This window comes from Pelophylax lessonae (genome assembly GCF_965119305.1).
Source record: "Pelophylax lessonae genome assembly, chromosome: 6".
In the NCBI taxonomy this organism is placed as follows: Eukaryota; Metazoa; Chordata; class Amphibia; order Anura; family Ranidae; genus Pelophylax; species Pelophylax lessonae.
Genome location: NC_138773.1, coordinates 137,896,388 through 137,918,920, shown reverse-complemented (window position 1 = coordinate 137,918,920; position 22,533 = coordinate 137,896,388). Strand labels below are relative to the sequence as shown.

Sequence of the window (22,533 nt, the reverse complement as noted above, 5' to 3'; positions counted from 1 at the left end):
ATTTACACCATAGTTTGTAGACGCTATATCTTTTGCGCAAACCAATAAAAATACGCTCATTGAATTTTTTTTTGTCAAAGATGTAGCTAAATATATTTTGGCCAAAAATAATGACATAAATTGAGTATATTGGATATTTTTTAAAAGACAAAGTTGAAAATGTCATTTTTTTTTTCGCAAAATTTTCGCTCTTTTTTTATTAATATCGCCAAAAATAAAAAGCGCAGAGGTGATCCAATACCACCAAAAGAAAGCTCTGTGGGGAAAAAAGGATGTAAATTTCTTTTGGGTACCACATTGCATGACCGCACAATTGTCAGTTAAAGTCGCACAGTGCCGAAGCACAAAAAGTGGTATGGACATAAGACAGCAAAATCCTCCAGTGGTAAAGTGGTTAAAGTCTATGGGACTTTTCACACCACTGCGCTGTGGGTGCAGTGCGTTTTAAAAAAAGTTGTATATGCTGAATCTTTGGTGTGGTTTTGAAAACTGCAAAAACCGCAGCTTCCCATTAGAAATTGATGGAAATTGTGGTAAAAACACACCTGAGATTTGCATTTTAGGTGCGTTTTTAAGATACATCCATTTTTGACAGGTGCAGGCGGCCCAAAAATGCTCAGGAAACATCTGAAACAAAACCGATGTAAAAACGATTTTGCTAAAAAGCAGTGTGAAAGAGGCCTTAAATTCTATGTATGTCTTCACTGCACGAAAAATGCAGCAAGAACACATCAACGCACCCGCTACAGTTTTGATGCTGTTTTAGAGTCACATAACATATGAAAAACACAACATAAGCACAGTAAAATCCCGACAAATACACGGGTAAAATTGTGAAATAATCGCATGTATTTTCAGCAGCTTTATCTTCAATCGGCAACATGCATACATATATATATATACACACACACATATATACACACACGCATATATAGAGATATTCTGTATTGCATCTCTATTTTTAACTAAGTGGATTGGTTTATAAAGGCTCATTTGTATTTTAAATACAGCAATGAGCTTTTAATAGTTTGATTATCCAAAGCCCTGCCAATTTTGCCCAAGATATTGTCCTGCCTGGTAAGAGTGGTGTTTAACCAAAGTGAGCAGGTTCCTACAGGATAAGATGGGTTCCTCTAATAATTGAATAAACATGCAACCAAAACATTTTATTAACAAAGAAAACAAATCTCTCAAAAAGGTCTTCTCTACTTACATAATTTGTCCACCGATTGTTGATTTTCCAGCATCTAATTAAAAAAAAAAAATCAATTAGAAAAAGGGCATATTTCAGCAAAAACTATCAAAAACATTTTCAAAATAACAGCCCTTAAATCCTCGTTCACATTGGAAGTGGGTTTGAAAACGCGAGTTTGGGGGGTGATTTTAAAGACATCTGTGTGGGTTCATGCACAGATGTCTATTGAAACCGCCCCTGAAGTTGCCAAAAGTAGAGCAGGAACTACTTTAAGCCAGTGTGGTGCCGCAGAGTTGGCATCGAACTGATTCAGATGTTCCATTGCTGGCAAAAGGCTGTGATCTGGCATGCAATTTGATTTGTCAAAAGCACCAACGTGAAAGGGGGTTAAATGGGGTTTCAACCCCAGTTCACATTGGACCGATTTGACATGTCAAATTGCATGCTAAATTGGAGCCTATTGCCCGGCAACGGCACTATCCGAATCGGTTCGACGCCAACTTTGCGGTAACGCGCAGATTCCCAAAAACAGTTCCTGCACTACTTTTGGCGACTTTAGGGGCGATTTCAATAGACATCTGTGCATGAACCCGCACAAATGTCTGTCAAATCGCCCCCAAGTTGCCACGGAAATGCCCTCAGTGTGAAGAGAAAGACCAGGATGACTGATATTTTCATTGGATACTTCAATTAAATGCAGCTGTGGCATCTGGATGATAAATCTGGTAGTGTAGGTAACCTTAAATTTATATCATACCACAGAGGTTCAGAGTATAGCAGCTGACTGCAAGAAAGCAGTGGTCTGGTTGATTTCTGCAGGCCCCACACCATTCTTAAACTTGCAGTAAATCTACAGCGAATTTTAAGCACTTTGAAAACCGTAACAGTTAGAAATCCCTATTGGGTTTTTATTGCTGTGTACCTATATAGGATTACTCTAGTTGTCCAGGTGACTATCAATGAAAAAAAAAATGGAATGGAAAAAAAAAGTCCCCACAATTTTAGTTCTCAATAGCAAGAAGGAAAAATCTTCCAATAGGGAGAATTTTTTATTTTTCTAAAGGCCTGTTCACACTTGTCCAATATAAACCTGCCGACATTCATCCCATGTGTACTGCAGCCGGTTCAGTTAGCTTCTGTCTAAGGGGCATGACCAAAAAACATCTGCCGATCAGCTCCCACTCAAAGCTCTCCGCTGTCCCCCAGCCAGAACACAATAGAATGGCAGAGGAGTTTGCTGTACTAACATAGGATTGTTCAGAGGATTCAACATGAGCCGTTTTTTTTTCGTTCAGCCCACTAGGTTGAAAAAAAAAAAAAAAAAAAGTTTTGTAAGATCTTACCATAAAACCTTTTTCTCTGATGTCCATCGACAGACGCAGCCTCATTTCCATGAGCTGAGTGGGTTTATGCTCCTCCCATCAGGAGTAGTCAAGGCAGGAAAAAAACTGAATTTTTGTAAAATCTTACCTGTAAAATTCCTTTCTCTGAGCCCTCCGACAGTCGCCGCCTCCTCTAAGTCATCACTGTTGGGTATTGTCTTCCTATCCGTAGGAATAGCTAGGCATATAGACTTAGTCCAAAGACAAAAGGCATTAGCATATACACACCCATGGGGGCTGTCCCATCTGGTCAAAACCCTCCCTGCATCACCACTCCCAACTCAGTTTGGTAGCATAGCAGTAGGTAATAAGAACCCCAAAAGAGGGGCGGGGACGGCGACTGTCGGAGGACTCCGAGAAAGGAATGTTACAGGTAAGATTTTACAAAAATTCCGTTTTCTCTTACGTCCTCCGACAGTCGCCGCCTCCTCTAAGTCATCACTGTTGGGATGTCCCAAAGCAGTATAGACATGAGGGGTGGGAAACGCAACCGTAGAAAAGGCAACGCAGTACCCACATCAGAGAAAGGAATCTTACACGCACCATAAGAGAACCAACTGGGCAACAGAAAAAACAATGCTCAACAGGAGCAACAGCCCAGGAAAGCAAATGCCAACAGCCAGGGACCCAGAAAAAAATTTAAGGGTCCATCATGGCACTGCCGCACTGAGAACTTTGCGGCCAAAAGAAGCATCAGCTGATGCCAGAACGTCTACTTTGTAGAACTTGGAAAAGGTGTGCACCGACGACCAAGTCGCCGCCTTGCACACCTGGGCCACCGAGGCCCGATGCCAATAGGCCCAAGATGCACTCAAAGACCTGGTAGAGTGCGCCTTAACCGGGAAGGGCGGAACCCGTTCCTTCAAGGCATAAGTCTGCTCAATGGTCTGTCTGATCCATTTGGCAATAGTCGCTGCGAATGCAGCCATGCCCTTCCGAGATCCCTCAGGAAGGACAAAGAGGGAATCAGTCTTCCGAAAGGATTCCGTAGACAGGTAAACCCTGATCGCGCTGACAACATCCAAGGAATGCAAGGCAATCTCCTTTGGATGTTTAGGCTTTGTACAAAGCGAAGGCAGGACAATGTCCTCATTAAGGTGAAATTCAGAGATCACCTTGGAAAGGAAGGATGGGGGTGGTCGAAAAAACCACCTTTATCCTTGTGAATTATCAAGTAAGGGGAGCGGCAAGACAACGCCGCCAGCTCCGACACTCTGCGAGCTGAAGTGATCGCCACCAGAAAAGCAACCTTTTTCGACAGCAGAGGCAACGATATCTCCCTGATGTTTTCAAAGGGAGCACGCTGTAACGCGGACAGAACCAAGTTCAAGTCCCATGGAGGTAAAGGCTCCTTCCTGGGAGGAGCCAGATGTCGCACACCTCGAATGAAGGTGCGCACCAAGGAATGAGACGCCACAGGGCGTTGGAAAAGGACAGCCAGTGCAGACACCTGGCCCTTTATCGTGGCCAGCGCCAGGCGCTGATCCACTCCAGACTGGAGAAAAGCCAAGATTCTTGACACCGAGTAAGAACGAGGGGAGAACCCCCTGGACTCACACCAGGTGAAATAGGCTTTCCAGGTACAGTAATAGATCTTACCAGGAGGAGGATTTCCTAGCCTTGATTAGGGTAGGGATAACCTCAGGGGATAGACCCTTGTCCTTCAAGACATGGGTCTCAACAGCCAAGCCGTTAAAGCCAGCGACTGTAAAGCAGGATGGAAGATCGGACCTTGAGACAGGAGATCTTCCCGCAGAGGTAGATGCCACGGAGGCGCCACTGCCAGGTGAACAACGTCGGCGTACCAGGACCGGCGAGGCCAGTCCGGCGCCACCAGAATCACCATGTGCGGTTCCGAGTCCAACCTGCGAAGGAACCGGGATAGTAACTGAATCGGAGGAAAGGCGTACATCAGACGATACTGATGCCAAGGGTCCACTAACGCATCCGAGGCGTCCGCCAACGGATCGCGAGTTCTTGCCACAAATCTTTCCACCTTTCGATTTAGCCGGGATGCGAACAGATCCACGTCTGGGGATCCCCACCTCGCACACAGCATCTGAAAGACCTCCGGGTGTAGGGACCATTCCCCCTGGTCCAGGGTCAGGCGGCTCAGATAGTCGGCCTGCCAATTTTCCACACCCGGAATGTGAACTGCTGAGATCGCCGGGACATTAGTCTCGGCCCAAGACAGAATGTCGGTCACCTCCCGGGCCGCTCGAGCACTCCTGGTGCCCCCCTGGTGGTTGATGTAAGCCACCGCGGTAGCATTGTCCGTCTGTATGCGAACAGGCAGGCCCCGGAGACGGTCCGACCACTGGAAGAGAGAATTTCATCGCTCGTAGTTCCAGCACATCATTATCGGGAGGGAGGACTCCTCTGACCAAGTGCCCTGGGCAGACAGGATGCCCAGGACTCCACCCCAGCCCGACAGGCTGGTGTCCGTGGTAACCACTGTCCACACCAACGGACGGAAGGACTTGCCTTCCGCCACTGATGGGGACTGGATCCACCATAGAAGAGCCAATCTGGTCTGGCGACTCAAGGAGACATCCAGATCCAAGGACTGAGGTAGTCTGTCCCACCTGGCCAGGATCTCCGTCTGGAGAGCCCGCGTGTGGAACTGGGCAAAGGGAATCGCCTCGAAGGCCGACACCATCAACCCCAGGCCCCGCATGCAGGTCCTGAGTGACGAGGACGGATTGTCCCTGAGGGACCTGAGTTCGTCCCGCAAAGTCCGGAGCTTGTCCTCCAGGAAGAACACCTTTACCCGAGCAGAGTCCAGAACCATTCCCAGATAGGGAAGGCGAAGCGATGGAGACAACGCTGATTTTTGAACGTTGATGGTCCATCTGAACTCCTGGAGCGTCTGTACCATGATGGACAGATCGCGCACAAGGTCCTGGCTGGCACGCGATCTCAGAAGCAGATCGTCCAGGTACCCCAGGACCACAATGCCCTGGGCCCGCAGCAGGCCCAGGACCGGCGCCAACACCTTGGTAAACACCCTTGGTGCCGAAGCGAGACCGAAAGGTAGTGGTCCTCTGCGATAGCAAACCGAAGGTACCGCTGATGACCCTCGAAAATGGGGATGTGCAGGTACGCATCCTTCAGATCCATCGAAGCCAGGAATTCTCCTGGACTCAAGGAGGCCACAACCAAACGGAGAGACTCCATTTGAAACTTCCGAACACGCACGAAGCGGTTCAGCGCTTTCAGGTCCAGAATAGAACGCACTTTGCCCTCCTTCCTGGGCACAGTGAACAGATTCAAATAAAACCCCAGAAACCTGTCCCGATGAGGCACCGGGACAATCACTCCCTGAGCAAGCAGGTCCTGCACCGCTTGATGCAAGTCCTGCAGACGCCCCGGAAGCAGATGGAGATTGGAGGGAAAGAATCTGTCCGCCGGCCGGGAAAAGAATTTGATCTTGTAACCTGATCGAACGATTTCCTGAACCCACCTGTCCGATATCCGGAACAGCCAAGGTTGGAGGAAACCGCGCAAACGTCCCCCCACCCCTGAAACCGGTGAGGGCGCCCCTTCAGGCAGAGGCGGATTGTCCCGCCGAGCCGGCATTGCCGGCCTTCTGCTAACCCGCCCAGGGCTTCTTCTGGTTGCCCTGACCCTTGAAGGGCTTGCCCTTGGATTGGTTCCGAAAGGACCCCCGATTGGATCTAGGCGCAGAAACCCCGCTTGAGTCGGAAAGACTTGATCTTCGGGTTCTGGGGCAGCATAGTGCTCTTGCCCCCCGTGACACCTTTCACCAGGGTGTCCAACACCTCGCCAAAAAGGCGAGAGCCAGCATAGGGAAAATAAGCAACATTTTTCCTTGAGGACTGGTCGGCCGACCAGCTCTTCAGCCATATCAGTCGCCGGTTAAGTACCGCGACATTAGAGAGGCGAGCCACCAAGGGGGCCTCATTCAAGGCTGCATCACACAAATACATGACTCCTTGGTGGATCTGATCCACCATTGCCAGCCGGGCAGGCGGCACGTCATCAGACACGAGATTGCCCCTAAGCATCTTAGTCCAATCAGTCACCGCCTGAGCCACCAGAACGGACGCGAAAACGGGTTTGAGCAACGAACCCGCCACCGTATAGGAATGGCGGGCTAGAGACTCCAACCGCCGGTCCGTGGGATCCCGGAAAACCGGGGTATCCTCAGTAGGAACCAAGGTAGCCTTGTTCAACACGGCCACAGTGTGGTCCACCTGTGGAGGCACACACCATCGTGATTCCGTAGCCGGCGCAAAAGGATAAAGCAATTTGAACCAACTAGGTACCAGGAATGGACGTTTTAACGTGTGCCACATTTAATTAACAGTGTAATGGAATTCCGCTGGGCAGGGGAAAAACCTGCGCAGACTTGCGGGTCCTGTGCGCCCCAAATGAGGACACAACGCCCGGAGGACTGGGCTCATCCTCCAAATGCGAGGTTTAACAGAAACCATTAACTCATCCACGGACGCCCGTTCTTCAGGTGACCCTGGGGAGGATGTATCAACACCCTCTATGTCAGCCTCCCCCTCAGACCCTGGGGGGTCTAAGGATGAGCGGGACCCTGAAAAGGGCACGCTCGCAGCAGCAGCAGCCATATCCCCATCTGAATCAGAAGAGAGAGACAACCTGGGCCTCTTTCTCGCAGCCCGTTCAGACATCAGCATTTCCATATTTGCCAAAGTCGCTACTACAGCAGCCAGATCGGGTCACAGCGGAGCCACAGGAGAACTGGGGCCCCCCACTAAAGCTGGAGGAAACTTGCTTTCCTGAGAATCCATGGCTCAAGTTATCAGAACAAACTACAGTGCCAAAACGGTGTACTGTCCCCTTTAAGAGCGCTGCGGTGTGCGCAGCCCACCGCTACTGCTACAGTGATGAAAGACCCCCAAAGGAGAAAAGAAACTAAGCCAGAAGCGAAATACAGAGGGAAATTGAGAGTGATAACCTGCCGAGCCCGCAGAGCGTTGCTACCAGTGTCCTTGCTGCTGATGGAAAGGAAGTGCTGCTGGAGAGGGCTGGGCTATATGCCAGACACCGGGAAAAAGACCCATAGGGATGCATTGGAGGCTACGCCAAAATGGCTGCTGACATGCGGCCGGACCGATCGTTCCACCGCCCACAAAATGGTGGCGGATGGCGCCAAAATGACATGCATGATCGCCCCAGAGGAGCTATACATGTGTGCCTATAGTAAAGATGGCGGACCGCGCGAAAATGCATCGCTGCGGTCGCCGCACAAACGTCTGCACCCCCAACAGTGCACCAAGGTGACACAGGGACCCCCAGGCATACAGATCTGCACAAGCGAACCCCGCAGGGATTGCACAGGGAGTCACACAGGCACAAACACGGGGAACACACAGCAACACAGACTGCCACCCCAAACAGAGGCCCCACACAGAAAAGTACTTACCTGTACCAGATGGCGTGGGGAGCCTCCATGCACGGAAAAACCTCTGTCCTCATCTGACAGGGAGTTCCGTGAGCCAGGGACATGACGCTGCAGCACAGCAGACGAGTCCTGTGAGGTAACCACCTCACGGCTGCATCCCTGTAGCGAACAGGGATGGGTCGTTCGTAATGCCAGGGCGAACCGTAGCTGAACGCTCGATGGCGGGCTGGGGGTCCATCTGACCCTTTTGCTCTGGAGAACCAGGGCGGCCAGTCCGAATCCCAGCACCGCATGATCCATCTTCATCAGAAGAGAAGGCTAACACTAGAAGCTGACAATATAAACAGCTAGTAAAAGAAAAAACTGACATTTTTAAAGAAAATCAAATAAAAGATTAGGAAGGCTGAGACTGAAGCCCCAGCACAAGGGAAGCCTGACTATTCCTGACGCTAGGCAGATTAAAACTGAGTTGGGAGTGGTGATGCAGGGGGGGTATTGACCAGATGGGACAGCCCCCATGGGTGTGTATATGCTAACGCCTTTTGTCTTTGGACTAAGTCTATATGCCTAGCTATTCCTACGGATAGGAAGACAATACCCAACAGTGATGACTTAGAGGAGGCGGCGACTGTCAGAGGACGTAAGAGAAATGGGATTTTTGTACTTACCGTAAAATCCATTTCTCTGAGTCAGACGGACGTAGCTGCTGCTTATTCATAGACGGTTGGGTAATAAGCCCCTCCCCACTATGAGTGACCAGGCAGAGCAAAAGGCTTTGACACGCCAGGAGGCAGTACCCCCAGGCTATTACTCGCAGCCTCACGGCTGCATTTCCAGTTTAGTTGAAAGCAGTGGAGAATAACCAAAAAATCTTCATAAAAACAGAGGGGTGGGAGCTACGTCCGTCGGACTCAGAAATGGATTTTACGGTAAGTACAAAAATCCCATTTTCTTTCGTCAACCAACGGACGTAGCTTCTGCTTATTCATAGACGGTTGGGAAGTCCAAAAGCAAACACTGAGGGGTGGGAAAGGAAAAAAACAAACCCAAAAGGAATGCAATTCCCACGGCTAACAGCCAACAATAAAACATGAAGCCCAACAAGTAACTGCAGTTCAAAAGTAACAAAGGAGGATCTAAAATAAATCGCTCCTCACACGGCAGCCTTCAGCACCTTGCGGCCAAAGGACGCATCTGGAGATGCCAGCACATCCACTCTGTAAAACTTGGTGAATGTGTGTACGGACGACCAAGTGGCCCCCTTACAAACCTGCAGCAACGACGATTGATGGCAGAAGGCCCAGGAGGCACTCAACGCCCGCGTAGAGAGAGCAGTGACGGGGAAACGCGGAACCTTTCCCTTAAGAGAACCTCGCCCGCACCACCATCTGTCTGATCCAACGAGAGATGGTCGCTGCAGACGCAGCCTGACCCTTCCGGGTCCATCTGTATTCACAGACAGAGTCCGACCCGACGAAAGGACTCAGTAACCTCCAGATACACTTGTATCGCCCGAACCACATCGAAGTAATGCAAAGCAATTTCCTTGGGTTGGGAAGGTTTTGGACAGAGTGACAGGAGCACTATGTCTTCATTCAGATGAAAATCAGAAACAATCTTAGGCAGGAATGACAGATTAGGTTGCAACACCACCTTATAACTATGGATCACCAGATAAGGAGAACCGGCAAGACAGTTCAGACACCCTACAAGCAGAGGTGACAGCCACTAGGAAGGCAACCTTCTGCGACAAGTCAAGCAATGAAATGTGCCGAACGTTCTCAAAAGGAGGATGCTGAAGAACCAACAGAACCAAATTAAGGTCCCAAGGAGGCACCGGGGACCTTCTGGGGGAAGGAAAATGCCGAACCCCCTAAAGAAAGGTACGAACCAAAGAGCGAGCAGCCAATGGATGCTGGAAATACACAGCCAAGGCAGAGACCTGACACTTAAAGCGTTGGTCAACCCCTTTCTGCAAAAAAGCCAGGATCCTGCCGACAGCAAAGGATCTAAGATGACGGTGGGATGCCTCACACCAAGCAAATGTACACTTTCCACGTACGGTGATAGATCTTCCGTGAAGTGGACTTCCTGGCCTTGAGTAAGGTAGGGAATCACAGAGTCGGACAGACCCCAGTCCTTCAACACCTTGCTCTCAACAGCCAAGCCGTTAAAGCCATCGACCGTAAAGCAGGATGGAAGATGGGACCCTGCGACAGAAGATCTTCACGCAGAGGAAGTGCCCACGGACCTGCCACCCGTAGCCGAACCACATCGGCATACCAGGATCTCCGGGGCCAATCTGGTGCCACCAGAATCATCGAAATCCCCTCCAGCTTGACCCTGCGGAGGAGACGAGGCCAGAGTTTCAGCGGAGGAAATGCATAAAGGAGCCTGTACTGCCTCCAGGGAGCCACAAGGGCGTCCACGACCTCGGCCAGAGGATCTCTGGACAGAGCCACAAACTTTGGAACATTTCTGTTTTGCCTGTAGGCAAACAAATCCACATCCAGGGTTCCCCACCGGAGACACAACTGGTGAAACACTTGCGAAAGCAAAGACCACTCTCCCTGATCCCGGGTCTGACGACTCAGGTAATCCGCCTGCCAGTTGTCTACGCCGGGAATGTACACGGCGGACAGGTCCGGAACGTAAAGCCCCGTACACACGTACGGATCATCGTCATACAAACGTCGGCGGATGAAAGATCTGCCGATTGTACGCGTGTTAGTATGGTGCCTCCGACAGCTGTCTGCGCACAATCCGCGGATAAGAGTCTTTCTTGCAAACATGAAAATTTTTGTCTGCGGACACCAGAACGGACGATTGTTCGCCTGTCAGTACAGAAATCAGCCGACAGATCGCAGATTTGCAAAACTGGGCATGCTCAGAAAATAAAAAACAGGGAAAGTTAACCATTACATGACATCACTTCTGCAGTCAGCGGACAAAATTCTTGTGCTGTCCTTGTGCTGTCTTTGCACTTTTCAACAGACACCGACATCCCGGGGAGAAAAGACGAACGTTTGTATGACGACGATCCGTACGTGTGTACGGGGCTTAAGACTCTACCCAGCTCAGAATTTTGGCAACCTCAAAAGCCGCCAGGGCACTCCTGGTGCCCCCTTGATGATTGACATATGCCACGTCCGTGACATTGTCTGACTTGACCCGGACAGGACACCCCCAGAGAGCATCTGTCCAATAGAGCAGGCTTAACTTGATTGTCCTCAGTTCCAAAACGTTGATCGGAATATTGGATTCCTCCATCATCCAGGTACCTTGAATGGTCAGAGTGCCCAGCACAGCCTCCCGCCCCACCCCCCCAACCGGTCAGACAGGCGTCTGACGTCACTACCGTCACAACACTGGAAAGATTTCCTGTGGAGAAGAGTTCGGAGAGCTGAGCCACCAATGCAGGGAATCCCTGGAGCTCTGACTCAGGCGAACCAGGCCATCCAGGGACGCGGGGTCCTTGTCCCATTTGATAAGAATCTCCTGTTGTAGAAGTCTCGTGTGGGCCTAAGCATAGGGCAACGGCCTAGAAAGAGGACACCATCAGGCCCAGCAAATGCATAGATGACCGAAGAGACACCAGATCGCAAGCCAGAGACAGAAGCGCCTCCTGCAACGTCGCAGAACAAACACCTTTGCCGCAGTTGAGTCCAGGATCACGCCCAGGTACTCCAGTCTGGTCGATGGAACCAGTGCAGATTTCTGAAGGTTGAGAGTCCAACCGAACTGCTGTAGAGATTGAAGGGTCACCTCCAGATCCCGTTCCAATTGCACAGCAGAATCTGCTCGGAGCAGGGGATTTTCCAGTTAACCCAGAATGGCTGCGCCTCTCTGCCCAAGTAAAGCCAGTATAGGGGCTAACACCTTGGTGAAGACCCTGGGAGCAGAAGCAAGCCCAAACAGCAATGCTACAAATTGAAAATGGTCCTGGCCCACCGCGAAACTGAGGAACCGTTGATGGGCCTGACAAATGGGAACATGGAGAGAGGCATGTTTGATATCGATCGAAGCCAACAGGTCCCCCTGATGCAGGAACGCCACCACCGAAACGCAAGGACTCCATGCGAAACCTCTGGACGCGCACAAATGGTTTAACCGTCTGATGTCCAGGATTGGACGCAATTTGCACTCCTTCCGGGGAACAGTAAACAGGTTTAAATAAAAAACCTCGAAGGAGTTTCTGATAAGGAACTGGGACAATCAAACCTTGTGACAGCACATCCCGAATTGCATCCTGCAACCCGGCAAGACGGTCTGAGGACAGTTGAAGATTGGATGGAAAAAACCTGTCCGGAGGACGGGAACAAAACTATCTTGTACCCGGACTGAATCACCTTGTGAACCCACCTGTCGTGCAACAGACAGGTCCAGGGATTCGGACAGAAAGGGAGACGTCACCCCACCCCAAAAACTGGTGGGGGCACCCCTTCAGGCAGATGGGGTCTGTTTAGGGGCGCTGGAGCCGGAAGATTTCAGCTTCCCAGCCCATCGTTTTCCTGTTCCTCTACCACCGGAAGTCTGTTTGGTTTGCTGCGACCTGGGCGCACGAAAAAGACGCTTCTGGGCAGTAAAGGAAGGACCCCGCTAACGCGAAAGGGCCTTGTGCTTAGATAAATGGGGAAGGAGCGTGCTCTTACCCCCAATAACCATCTTGATCATTTCATCCAAAGAAGAACCAAAAAGGTGATCACCCTGAAATGGGAGATCATCCAAAATTTTCTTAGAAGCCTTTAACCAGATCACACGTCTGATAAGCACGCTAACCACTAACGCCCTGGCCGCAAGCGGGAGAACATCCGGGTTAGCATCGCAAACAAATTGCAGAGTCTGTGATAATTGATCCGTAAGTTCCAGCGTAGCCGACGGCAACCGAGTGACCATCAGCGCCTCTCTCAGGGCCTTCACCCATTCAAACAGTCTGAGAAACCAGAATGGTAACCACGGCAGGCATGAGAATAGATCCCACTACCGTATACAGGTGGCGAGATAAGACCTTTAATACGTCTAACAGCTGGATCCGACAGACGAGTAAAACCATGGGCTTGTGAATACCACATATCTGGGGGTCCACCTGAGGAGGAACCGTCCATTTGCACAAGATCCCTTCCTCAAGCGGATAGCGTCTAGCCAAGCATTTGAGAATCACAGTCCTGCGATTAGGTCACTGCCGCTGATCTTCCACCAAGGTGGATAAAATGTCTGGGCAGGGAAAAACCCTCGAAGAGACAAGGACTCACTGCTCCAGGTGGTGTAATCGCCTGATGACTCACACGTGCATGCCCGGCTCGCCTCCGTGAAAACCTGATAAAAGAAAGGAATTGGCAGCACTCCAGGTTGAGTCAAAATCCAGATTTATTGACTGGACATCCAAATAGGACAATCGTGACAAGGTAAACGTGTTTCACACACTGTGTGCTTAATCATTACTAATGAAATCTGGATTTTGACTCAACCTGGAGTGCTGCCAATTCCTTTCTTTTATCAGGGAAAAACCCTCGCCGATTTTTTGGCCCTAACGGACCCAAAGGAAACCGAGTCCCCTTGCGACTTAGAAATCACATCCGTGAGTTTAAGGGTGTCCCTCACCGAGTATATTAGAGCATCCACCATCGCCTTTTCCTGTGTAAGGCGGATGTAGAAACCTCCTCCTCCGCGTCAGAAACATCTGAATGCGGAGACGCATCCTCCAGAAAAGGGTCTGCACCGCCAGCGACTACGTCAGCCTCAGAAACCGAGGCCTGCGAGGAGACAGGCGAGGAGCGAGGGAGTTTCTTGGAAAATGCTGCTGCAATGACCTTGTCCATTTTCCTGGATATTTCTTGCATGACAGATAATAGAGACACATCATGAGTATCAGATGCTGGCCCCAAAGATGCATCAGGGGTCGCAGATAAACCTGAGGAGTCCATGTTCTAAATATGGCCTATGTGAGCACTACACGGAGCAGATAGGGATACGTGGAAACGCTGGAACCTGCACTGCATGGGGTTAAGCAATAAACACTTCCTGGCAGGAGTGATCCTGTAGCAGAAAAATCTGAAATGCACAACAGGTTCCAGCAAGTCCACGCCCCCCCCCCCCCCGCGCGCATACCGCGCCTTCAAGTGGCGACCATTGCACACAGAAAACACCAGGGAATCCTGAAACCCCCACGAGGCCTTAAACCCCCCCTGAAAATGCAGCAGTAAGGCCAGCAATAGCACTGCTAGTTACACCAGGAGCAGCATGTCTTCACAGCGCGGCAGTGTGAAAAACGCCCATCGCTTCCGCGCCCACCAGAGGCAGTAGCTTCCCGCGCTCTGCACGTCCCCGGTCTCCGGCAAAATGGCCGCCGGCTTCAAGCAGAGACAATCCACAGGTTGCTGGGACCTGTGATAAGGGCGCCAGATCACAAGAAAATGGCACCACACGCCGCCGAAGCAATGAGAAGGGAAAAGACGCTCAGGTGTATATTCCAAACCCGGTGCAGGTCAGATCCGTCATCCGAGAACTGAAGAAATCCAAAATTTGAGACCGCACTCAAGGTATATGATGAAATCAAAAAAGTTTCTTTATTCCTCATGTATAAAGTAGACAGACAGTGTGCAAACAGACGTGCCTGGTTGACGCGTTTGACGCTGTAGGTCGCTTACTCATAACCACATGCCGCCGCACATGCGCTTTCGTGCTCAATAAGGTCCACCTAGACATAGGCCCGGGGTCCTGGCGGAGGTCTTCCATGGTGAATACCCCCCCCCCCCCGCAGTGGAAAAGTGCAACCACAACACCCCCCCCCCCCCACTACCCTGCCCAGCATCTTCAGATGACACACATACAGGGGGGACCCCCACTAAAAGTGTCCCGGGGCCCCCAAGTCAGGGTAGGGGGGTCATGGTAGGAGCGGAAGGTCCCAGGCGACCCATCATAGCGAGGGGGGTGAAATGCGGAGTGGGTACCTAAGACCTACTCACCTTGGAAGGCGCCCGCGTCCACCCCAGGCCCCCTAACCAGACGGGGGGGGGGGACTGAACTTACCTGACCACGCTGCTGAGGATGGGCGTCCCCCACCTGACAGACTGCCTTCGCACCGCAGTGAGGGCACTGTCGATCAAAGGGCACGCTGCGACACTGGCATGCCAGGTGTGTGCGTTTCGGCGGAAAGTCACCGTAGGCCAGTCCCCGTCCATTTGACTATAGTTGCTATGGTGACCCAGCGTGGAGCTACAGTCTGCAAGAGCTCGCTGGCACAAACTGAGAGACCGTAAGGTTTTCGTATAGCCAGTCCGAAACCCAGCCGACAGATACATCAGGAACCGGAGTCAGCAACGTCAAAAATAAAAAAAATCTAAGAGAAAAAAAAAGTTCCAGCAGGGAAACAAACGTCCCAGCAGGGAACTGTTTGACCACTCCTAAGACCAGGCAGCTAAAACTGGAAATGCAGCCGTGAGGCCGAGTGTAATAGCCTGGGGGTACTGCCTCCAGGGCGTGTCAAAGCATTTTGCTCTGCCTTGTCATTCCTAGTGGGAGGGGATTATTACCCAACCGTCTATGAATAAGCAGCAGCTACGTCCATCGGTGGACGAAAGAGAAATTTGAATACACACCCAGGGGGCTGCCCCTCCAGACAAACCCCCAGTGCACAAACCAGCACATTAGTTTAGTTTAAAAGCAGTGAAGACAACAGAACCAACCCCAAAAAAAGGGGTGGACACTGCGTTTGTCGATGGACATCAGAGAAAACCTACCGTTAGTTCACCGGTAACAGTCTTTTCTTACGAGCCTTTCCAGGACGGTCCACCATGAGAGATGATAGGCTCCTCCCTACCGGAAACAATCAATTAAGCACATTTAAAAGGCCCCACCCTTCCCCTCTAGCCCCAGTTGTAATAGAGTAACTTCCAACAACCGAAATTTAATTGAGGGAAATGTTTTAGACAATATTATAGGTATTTATCACCTACAGTCATGCATAACATTATGCACCCCTTTAAATAGGGTGGGTAGGCGGGCTGTCCTGGAAAGGCTCGTAAGAAAAGACCGTTACCGGTGAACTAACGGTAGGTTTTCTCTCCTCACCTTTCCAGGACGGCCCAACATGAGAGGATAATAGAGACCTGCCTACCTTAGGGTGGGACCACTGCCTGCAAGACTTTTCGGCCAAAGGCTAGGTCTTGTTGAGACAGTATGTCAATGCAGTAATGTTTCAGAAAGGTGTCATGACTGGATCAGGTGGCTGCCATGCTGATTTGTTCCCACGAGGCTCCTGCCTTCTCAGCCCAGGATGTGGCGACGGCTCTTGAGTGCGCTTTTATCTTGGTTGGAGCAGGAAGGCCTGACAATTCATAACAAGTGGTAATTGTTTGCCTAATCCACCTTGCTAGTGAAGGCTTTGAAGCCTGCAAACCTTTCCTAGGCCCTGAGTGAAGAACCAGTAGATGGTTTGATCTCCTGAAAGCTTTTGTTCTTTCTAGATAGGTGAGAAGAGCTCACATCAATACAATGGAATGTACTTTCCTTGTCATTTTCTGGTCTATCACAGAAGGAAGGTAGATTTATCTCCTGCGACCTATGAAAGGAGGATGCTACCTTAAGCATAAGGGATCTGGTTTTAGGACTATCCTATCTGGGAAAACCAACATAAAAGGCTCTTTAATAGACAGAGCCTGTAAATCACCTATTCTCCTGGCTGTAGTGATAGCTAACAATAAGGTTATTTTTAAGGATAGAAACTTTAAAGAAATGTCTTTTATCGGTTCGAAAGGATCTTTAGATAATGTCTAAGACCTTATTTAGGTTCCAGGGAGGGAACCTATCTTTTAGAATAGGAGTAACTCTACTCCTGGCTAACAAAAATCTCTTAACCAGTGGATCTTTCGCCAAACTGGTGTCTAGAAAAACAGAAAGAGCTGCGATTTGTACCTTGAGGGTGTTAATTGCCACACCCTTATCTACTCCATCCTGCAAAAACTCTAAATTGGAGTAGAGGTAGAAGCAAAATTCTTTTGTTTCTGCCAGGTACTGAATCTTTTCCAAATTTTAGTGTAGATTTTCCTGGTGACAGTTTTTCTACTCAGTAAGAGTGTATCTATTACTCTGAGCATCCCTTTGCCTTGAGCAGTTTTCTTTCGGTACCCAGAGAGTCACAGGACGGGACTCTGGGTACTGATGTTGTAGTAAACTCTGGGACCTAAGGTCCGAGGGAACTGGTAGATGCCACTGGCGAGCCATGGGCATCACCTCCTGGGATAGGGATCCTGCTCTTTGGAGAGGTCTGGGAATGGACCGAATTAAACTCCGTCCTTGATACCCGGTCCATTTGTGGATTCTTTCTGGAGAGGGTATCCGAGGAGGGAAGACATTGGCTGGTTTACATAGCCGCTGTCTGCTTCTGACATGGTTGGACTCCCACTTCTGAGAGTTCTTGGCCTGTGGAAGGAAGATGGGTTCCTTGTGCAAGGTTTTTATCCTTCTTGCCCAGAGGCATTTTTGGAAGGACCTTAGTTTTCCTGTCAGGGGTTGACCCCCTGAAGTGGCCGGGATGCTTCCTGTATTCTTTTGAGTTCTGATCTGGTAGTGTTTTACCATGGGTCTTGATGCCACTAGGAAGTGGGAACAAGGCCCTTGGAAACACCGGCTTTTTGGAGCTGGTATGGGTACCAGAAACTTCCCCCAGTTTTTGAATCCTTTGAAGCATCCTAGGTTTTTCCCTTGCCTTTTTGGGAATGTGTATAGGGGTTGTTTTTAGAAGGACTATAAGAGCAGTTTTTGGATTGTAGTCTGTTTGCAGGGAGTTGAGGGAGAAAGGGGAGGTTGTCACTCTTTTTGTTGGGGAAAAAAAGATCCAGTCCAACCCTTATGACTGAAAAGTCGTTTTTTGTCCCTACTAGCTGCGTTGGGAGGAAGAAGGAAAATTCCTTGTCTTATCCCTCCGGAAGCTCCAATTTTTTGTAGCTTCTCTCCTGTTTGGCTGCTTACTATCCCTAGGGCCACGAAAAAACTTTTTATTAGTTTGTTTTGTTTTTGTGGGAAATTTAACCCCTTTTTCTGAGGACCTAGAAAGGACTTCATCAAGTCCTGAACCAAACAATAGATATCCCTCAAAAGGAAGACCACAGAGCTTCGTCTTGGACGTGATGTCTCCTTCCCATTCCTTAAGCCAAATGGCCCTTCTGGCCGAGTTCATAAGTGCCCCTGTCTTTGCAGTGGCTTCCACTGAATCTACTCCAGCATCTGCTAGATATGCTACTGCCTTGGCAATTGTTGTCAGGACGTCTTTGATATCCTGGGCTTTTAGTGGAGTAAAATTTCTATTCAACTTTTCTACCCAGGAAAAGGCATTTCTAGCGACACAGGAAGCTGCTAGGGCTGTCCCCATTGCTTTAGCATTGGAATCCCAGGCTTTTGCCAGCAATGTCTCTACTTTCCTATTCATAGTATCATTGATACTACCTGCATCAAGAAAGGAAAGGTCTGATTTTCTGGAGACCTGTGCTAGGGGGGCATCTATTTTTGGAATTTTAAGGAATTTATCTGCATCCTCATCTTTAAAGGGAAATCTTTTCCAAGAATTCCCTTTGCTTAACCTGTTTTCGGCACTTGCCATTGGTGAAGGATTAGACTGTTTAGGGAATGATGAAAGTGAAAAACCCTAGAAGGGTTTCTTCCTATCCCCTTGTAGAGCTTGTCCTGTGCTGAGACCTCCTTAGGTAAATCAGGAATCTCTTCTATTGCATATATAGCTTGAAGAAGACTGCATGTTTTCTAATCTAAACAGGTTTTTGGTAGACTATCTCCTGAGAGGTATCCGAGTCCCTATTATCCCCATCCTCTGAACAGGATGGGGAATTTGAGCGGTTATCTTCTGGCAATATACTATCTTCATCTTCCACCTGTGCTGATGGAAGATCTTGTGTAACTGTTGTAGTGGATGCAGGGCCTGCTATACTGAGAGGGTTTTCCTGATAAGTTCCTGCTTTTAATGAAGGATCTACCTGTTCCTCTCTGATAGTTGTAACTAAACTAGACCGTACTGCTAACATAGTAGAAAGCATTTGTTCTTGCATACTGCTAAAAAAAGTCTTTCATAAAGTCTGAGGTTTCCCTTCCTGACAATTTGTGAATACACATAGCAGAATGGTCTAGTGTGGGAACTGGGTAATTTGTCAGAACAATAACCACATCTCTTATGTACAGCAGGTACTGGAGTAGCCTCCTGTGAACCGCCCTGGGACTCTGGAAGACCAGATACAACAAACATTAAAGTATCACCCTTCCTAAAATAACAAAAAAAAAAAAAAGAACCCTAGCATGAAAGTAAAACAAACTACTAGGGTCAAGGAAATGAAATAGTTCCAGGCACAGGTCGGTTTCCTGGAGAACTGGGCCGACTTCTCAGTCGGTCACCGGCTCTTTGGTAGGGACGGATTGCACCTAAATGGGGTGGGTGCAGCCGTACTGGGTGCGAGGATGGCCAAAAAGTTAGAGGAGCTTTTAAACTAGGGAATGGGGGGGAGGGTACAGATGTAGAATTAACCAGTGGAAAGCAAGTTTCAGAGGGCAGAAATGGGGGCATTAGCGGTAGGGTGTTCGGAGCTCCTATACCCAGGGTGGGTACAGGGAAAAATCAAGAGAGCAGCCTAAAAACATCAAAATTACGAGGCTTATATACCAATGCCAGAAGCCTGGCCAACAAGATGGGAGAGCTGGAGCTGCTGATGTTTGAGGAGGACTTAGATTTTGTGGGGATAACTGAGACTTGGTTTGACAGCTCTCATGACTGGATGGCGACCATTCAGGGGTATTCCCTTTATCGCAGAGATAGAGAGGGTAAAAAAGGGGGAGGGGTATGTTTGTATATTAAGAACAGTATACAGGTAAATATGAGGGATGATAATAATGGAGCTATAGACGAGGCAGAATCCCTATGGGTAGAGCTTCAAAGGAAAGGCACGGTGGGGAAGGTAATATTGGGCGTATGCTATAGGCCCCCAAACCAGAGGGGGGAGGGTGAGGTGGACCTCATGTTACAGATAGGATTGGCAGCAAGGATGGGAAATGTCATTATAATGGGGGACTTTAATTATCCTGATATAGACTGGGCAGAAGGAACCGCGCATTCAGCCAAGGCTCGGCAGTTCCTAAATGTTTTGCAGGACAATTTCATGGGTCAGATGGTGAATGCACCGACAAGAAACAATGCGGTACTTGACCTACTGATTACCAATACAGACCTGCTCACGGATATAGAAATACGGGACAACTTAGGGAACAGTGACCATAGGTCAATTGGTTTCAGTATTAATTACAGTAATAGGAAACACAAGGGTAATATAAGGACACTGAATTTCAAAAGAGCCAATTTCCCTAAACTGCGCTCGCTGCTAGAAAATATCAATTGGGATAGAACCCTGGGAACAAAGAACACGGAGGAAAAATGGGAGTGCTTCAAGAGCATACTTAACAAGGGGGTGGGCCAGTGCATTCCACAAGGAAATAAATTTAAAAGAGCAAAACTAAACCCTGGGTGGCTAAACTCCAACATAAAAATGTATATTAGAACTAAAGAAAAGGCCTTCAAAAAATACAAGACTAAGGGGTCATTGGCAGCATTTAAGCATTACAAAGAGTGTAATAAGAAATGTAAAGACGAAATCAGGGCGGCTAAAATGGAACACGAGAGACATATAGCGGAGGAGAGTAAAAAGAACCCCAAGAAGTTCTTTAAGTATATAAACAGTAAGAAAGCGAGGCCAGAACACATTGGCCCCATAAAAGATGATAAAGGAAAAATGGCCACTGAGGACAGAGAAAAGGCGGAAGTGTTAAATAAATTCTTTTCTTCAGGTCTTCACAAAGGAATCGGGGGGCTACACGAACCCAGCTTGTAAGGCCAAACTAAATAATACACCTCAGGAAGTGCCGCCATGGCTAACAGAGGATAGACAGAGCTAAACTAGAGAAACTTAACATAAATAAATCCCCGGGACCGGATGGCTTGCACCCAAGGGTTCTTAATGAGCTCAGCCAGGTGATTGCCAGACCATTATTCTTGATCTTTAAGGATAGTTTACAGACAGGTATGGTGCCAGCTGATTGGAAAAAAGCCAACGTGGTACCAATATTTAAAAAGGGGCCGAGATATATCCCGGGTAACTATAGGCCGGTCAGCCTAACATCAGTAGTCTGCAAAATTTTGGAGGGGATAAGGGACCACATACAAGACTTTAGTAATGAAAACGGTATTATAAGTAGTAATCAGCATGGATTCATGAAAAATCGTTCATACCAAACCAATCTTTTAACCTTCTATGATGAAGTGAGCTACCACTTAGATAAAGGTAAGCCTGTGGATGTGGTGTATCTGGACTTTGCAAAGGCCTTTGACACCGTTCCCCACAAACGCTTACTGTACAAACTAAGGAAGGTAGGTATGGACCATAAGGTGAGTACCTGGATAGAGAACTGGCTCCAGGGGAGAGTCCAGAGGGTGGTGATTAATGGGGAGTACTCTGATTGGGCGGGTGTGGAAAGTGGGGTCCCCCAGGGTTCTGTCCTGGGACCAATCCTGTTTAATTTATTCATAAATGATCTAGAGGAGGGGATATCTAGTACAATCTCAGTATTTGCAGATGATACTAAATTAGGCATGCCAATATCTTCTATGCAGGATGTGGAAATCTTGCAAGCAGACCTGAACAAAATAACGGGGTGGGCAACTACATGGCAGATGACATTTAATGTAGAAAAATGTAAAGTAATGCACTTGGGGGCCAGAAACCAGAAAGCAAGCTACTCACTAGGGGGGGAACCTCTGGGTGAGTCTAGGATGGAAAGGGACCTGGGGGTACTGGTAGACAACAGGCTTGGAAGTGGCATGCAATGCCAAGCCGCTGCAAGCAAAGCCAACAGAATACTGGGTTGTATAAAAAAGGGGATTCACTCCAGAAATAAAGAGATTATTCTTCCACTCTACAAGACTCTGGTCCGGCCACATCTGGAGTATGCTGTCCAGTTCTGGGCACCGGTCCTCAGGAAGGATGTGCTGGAACTGGAGAAAGTCCAGAGAAGGGCAACAAAAATAATTAGGGGAATGGAGGACATCAGCTATGAGGAAAGACTACAAGCACTGAACCTATTCTCTCTGGAGAAGAGACGATTGAGGGGGGATATGATATCAATGTACAAATACTGTACTGGCGACCCTAGCATAAGGAACAAACTATTCAGAGAAAGGAGATACAATAAGACACGTGGCCACTCACTAAAACTTGAGGAAAGGCGGTTTAACCTTAAAGTGCGTAAGGGGTTCTTCACTGTAAGAGCGGTAAGGATGTGGAATTCTCTTCCGCAAGCAGTCGTATCAGCGGGGAGCATTGATAGTTTCAAAAAACTATTGGATGGACACCTTAAAGACCACAACATACAGGGGTATACAATGTACGGTTAAAAGCAAACACACACACATCATAGGTTGAACTGGATGGACTTGTGTCTTTTTTCAGCCTCACTATGTAACTATGTACTAGCAGGCTTTCCCTAGGTCAGTAAGGATACGTGATATCACT

At 48.8% G+C, this 22,533-nt stretch overlaps 1 protein-coding gene across 2 annotated transcripts in view; it reads right to left on the bottom strand.

Moving 5' to 3' along the window:
• The window catches only part of GSPT1 (G1 to S phase transition 1), a 673,262-nt gene that overhangs the window by 460,642 nt on the left and 190,087 nt on the right, over positions 1 to 22,533 (bottom strand). For both annotated transcript variants that reach the window (XM_082261298.1, XM_082261299.1), the window contains one exon: positions 1,214 to 1,247. In XM_082261298.1, the coding sequence (XP_082117424.1) occupies positions 1,214 to 1,247 (34 nt within the window). The remainder of the gene's footprint in view (positions 1 to 1,213; positions 1,248 to 22,533) is intronic.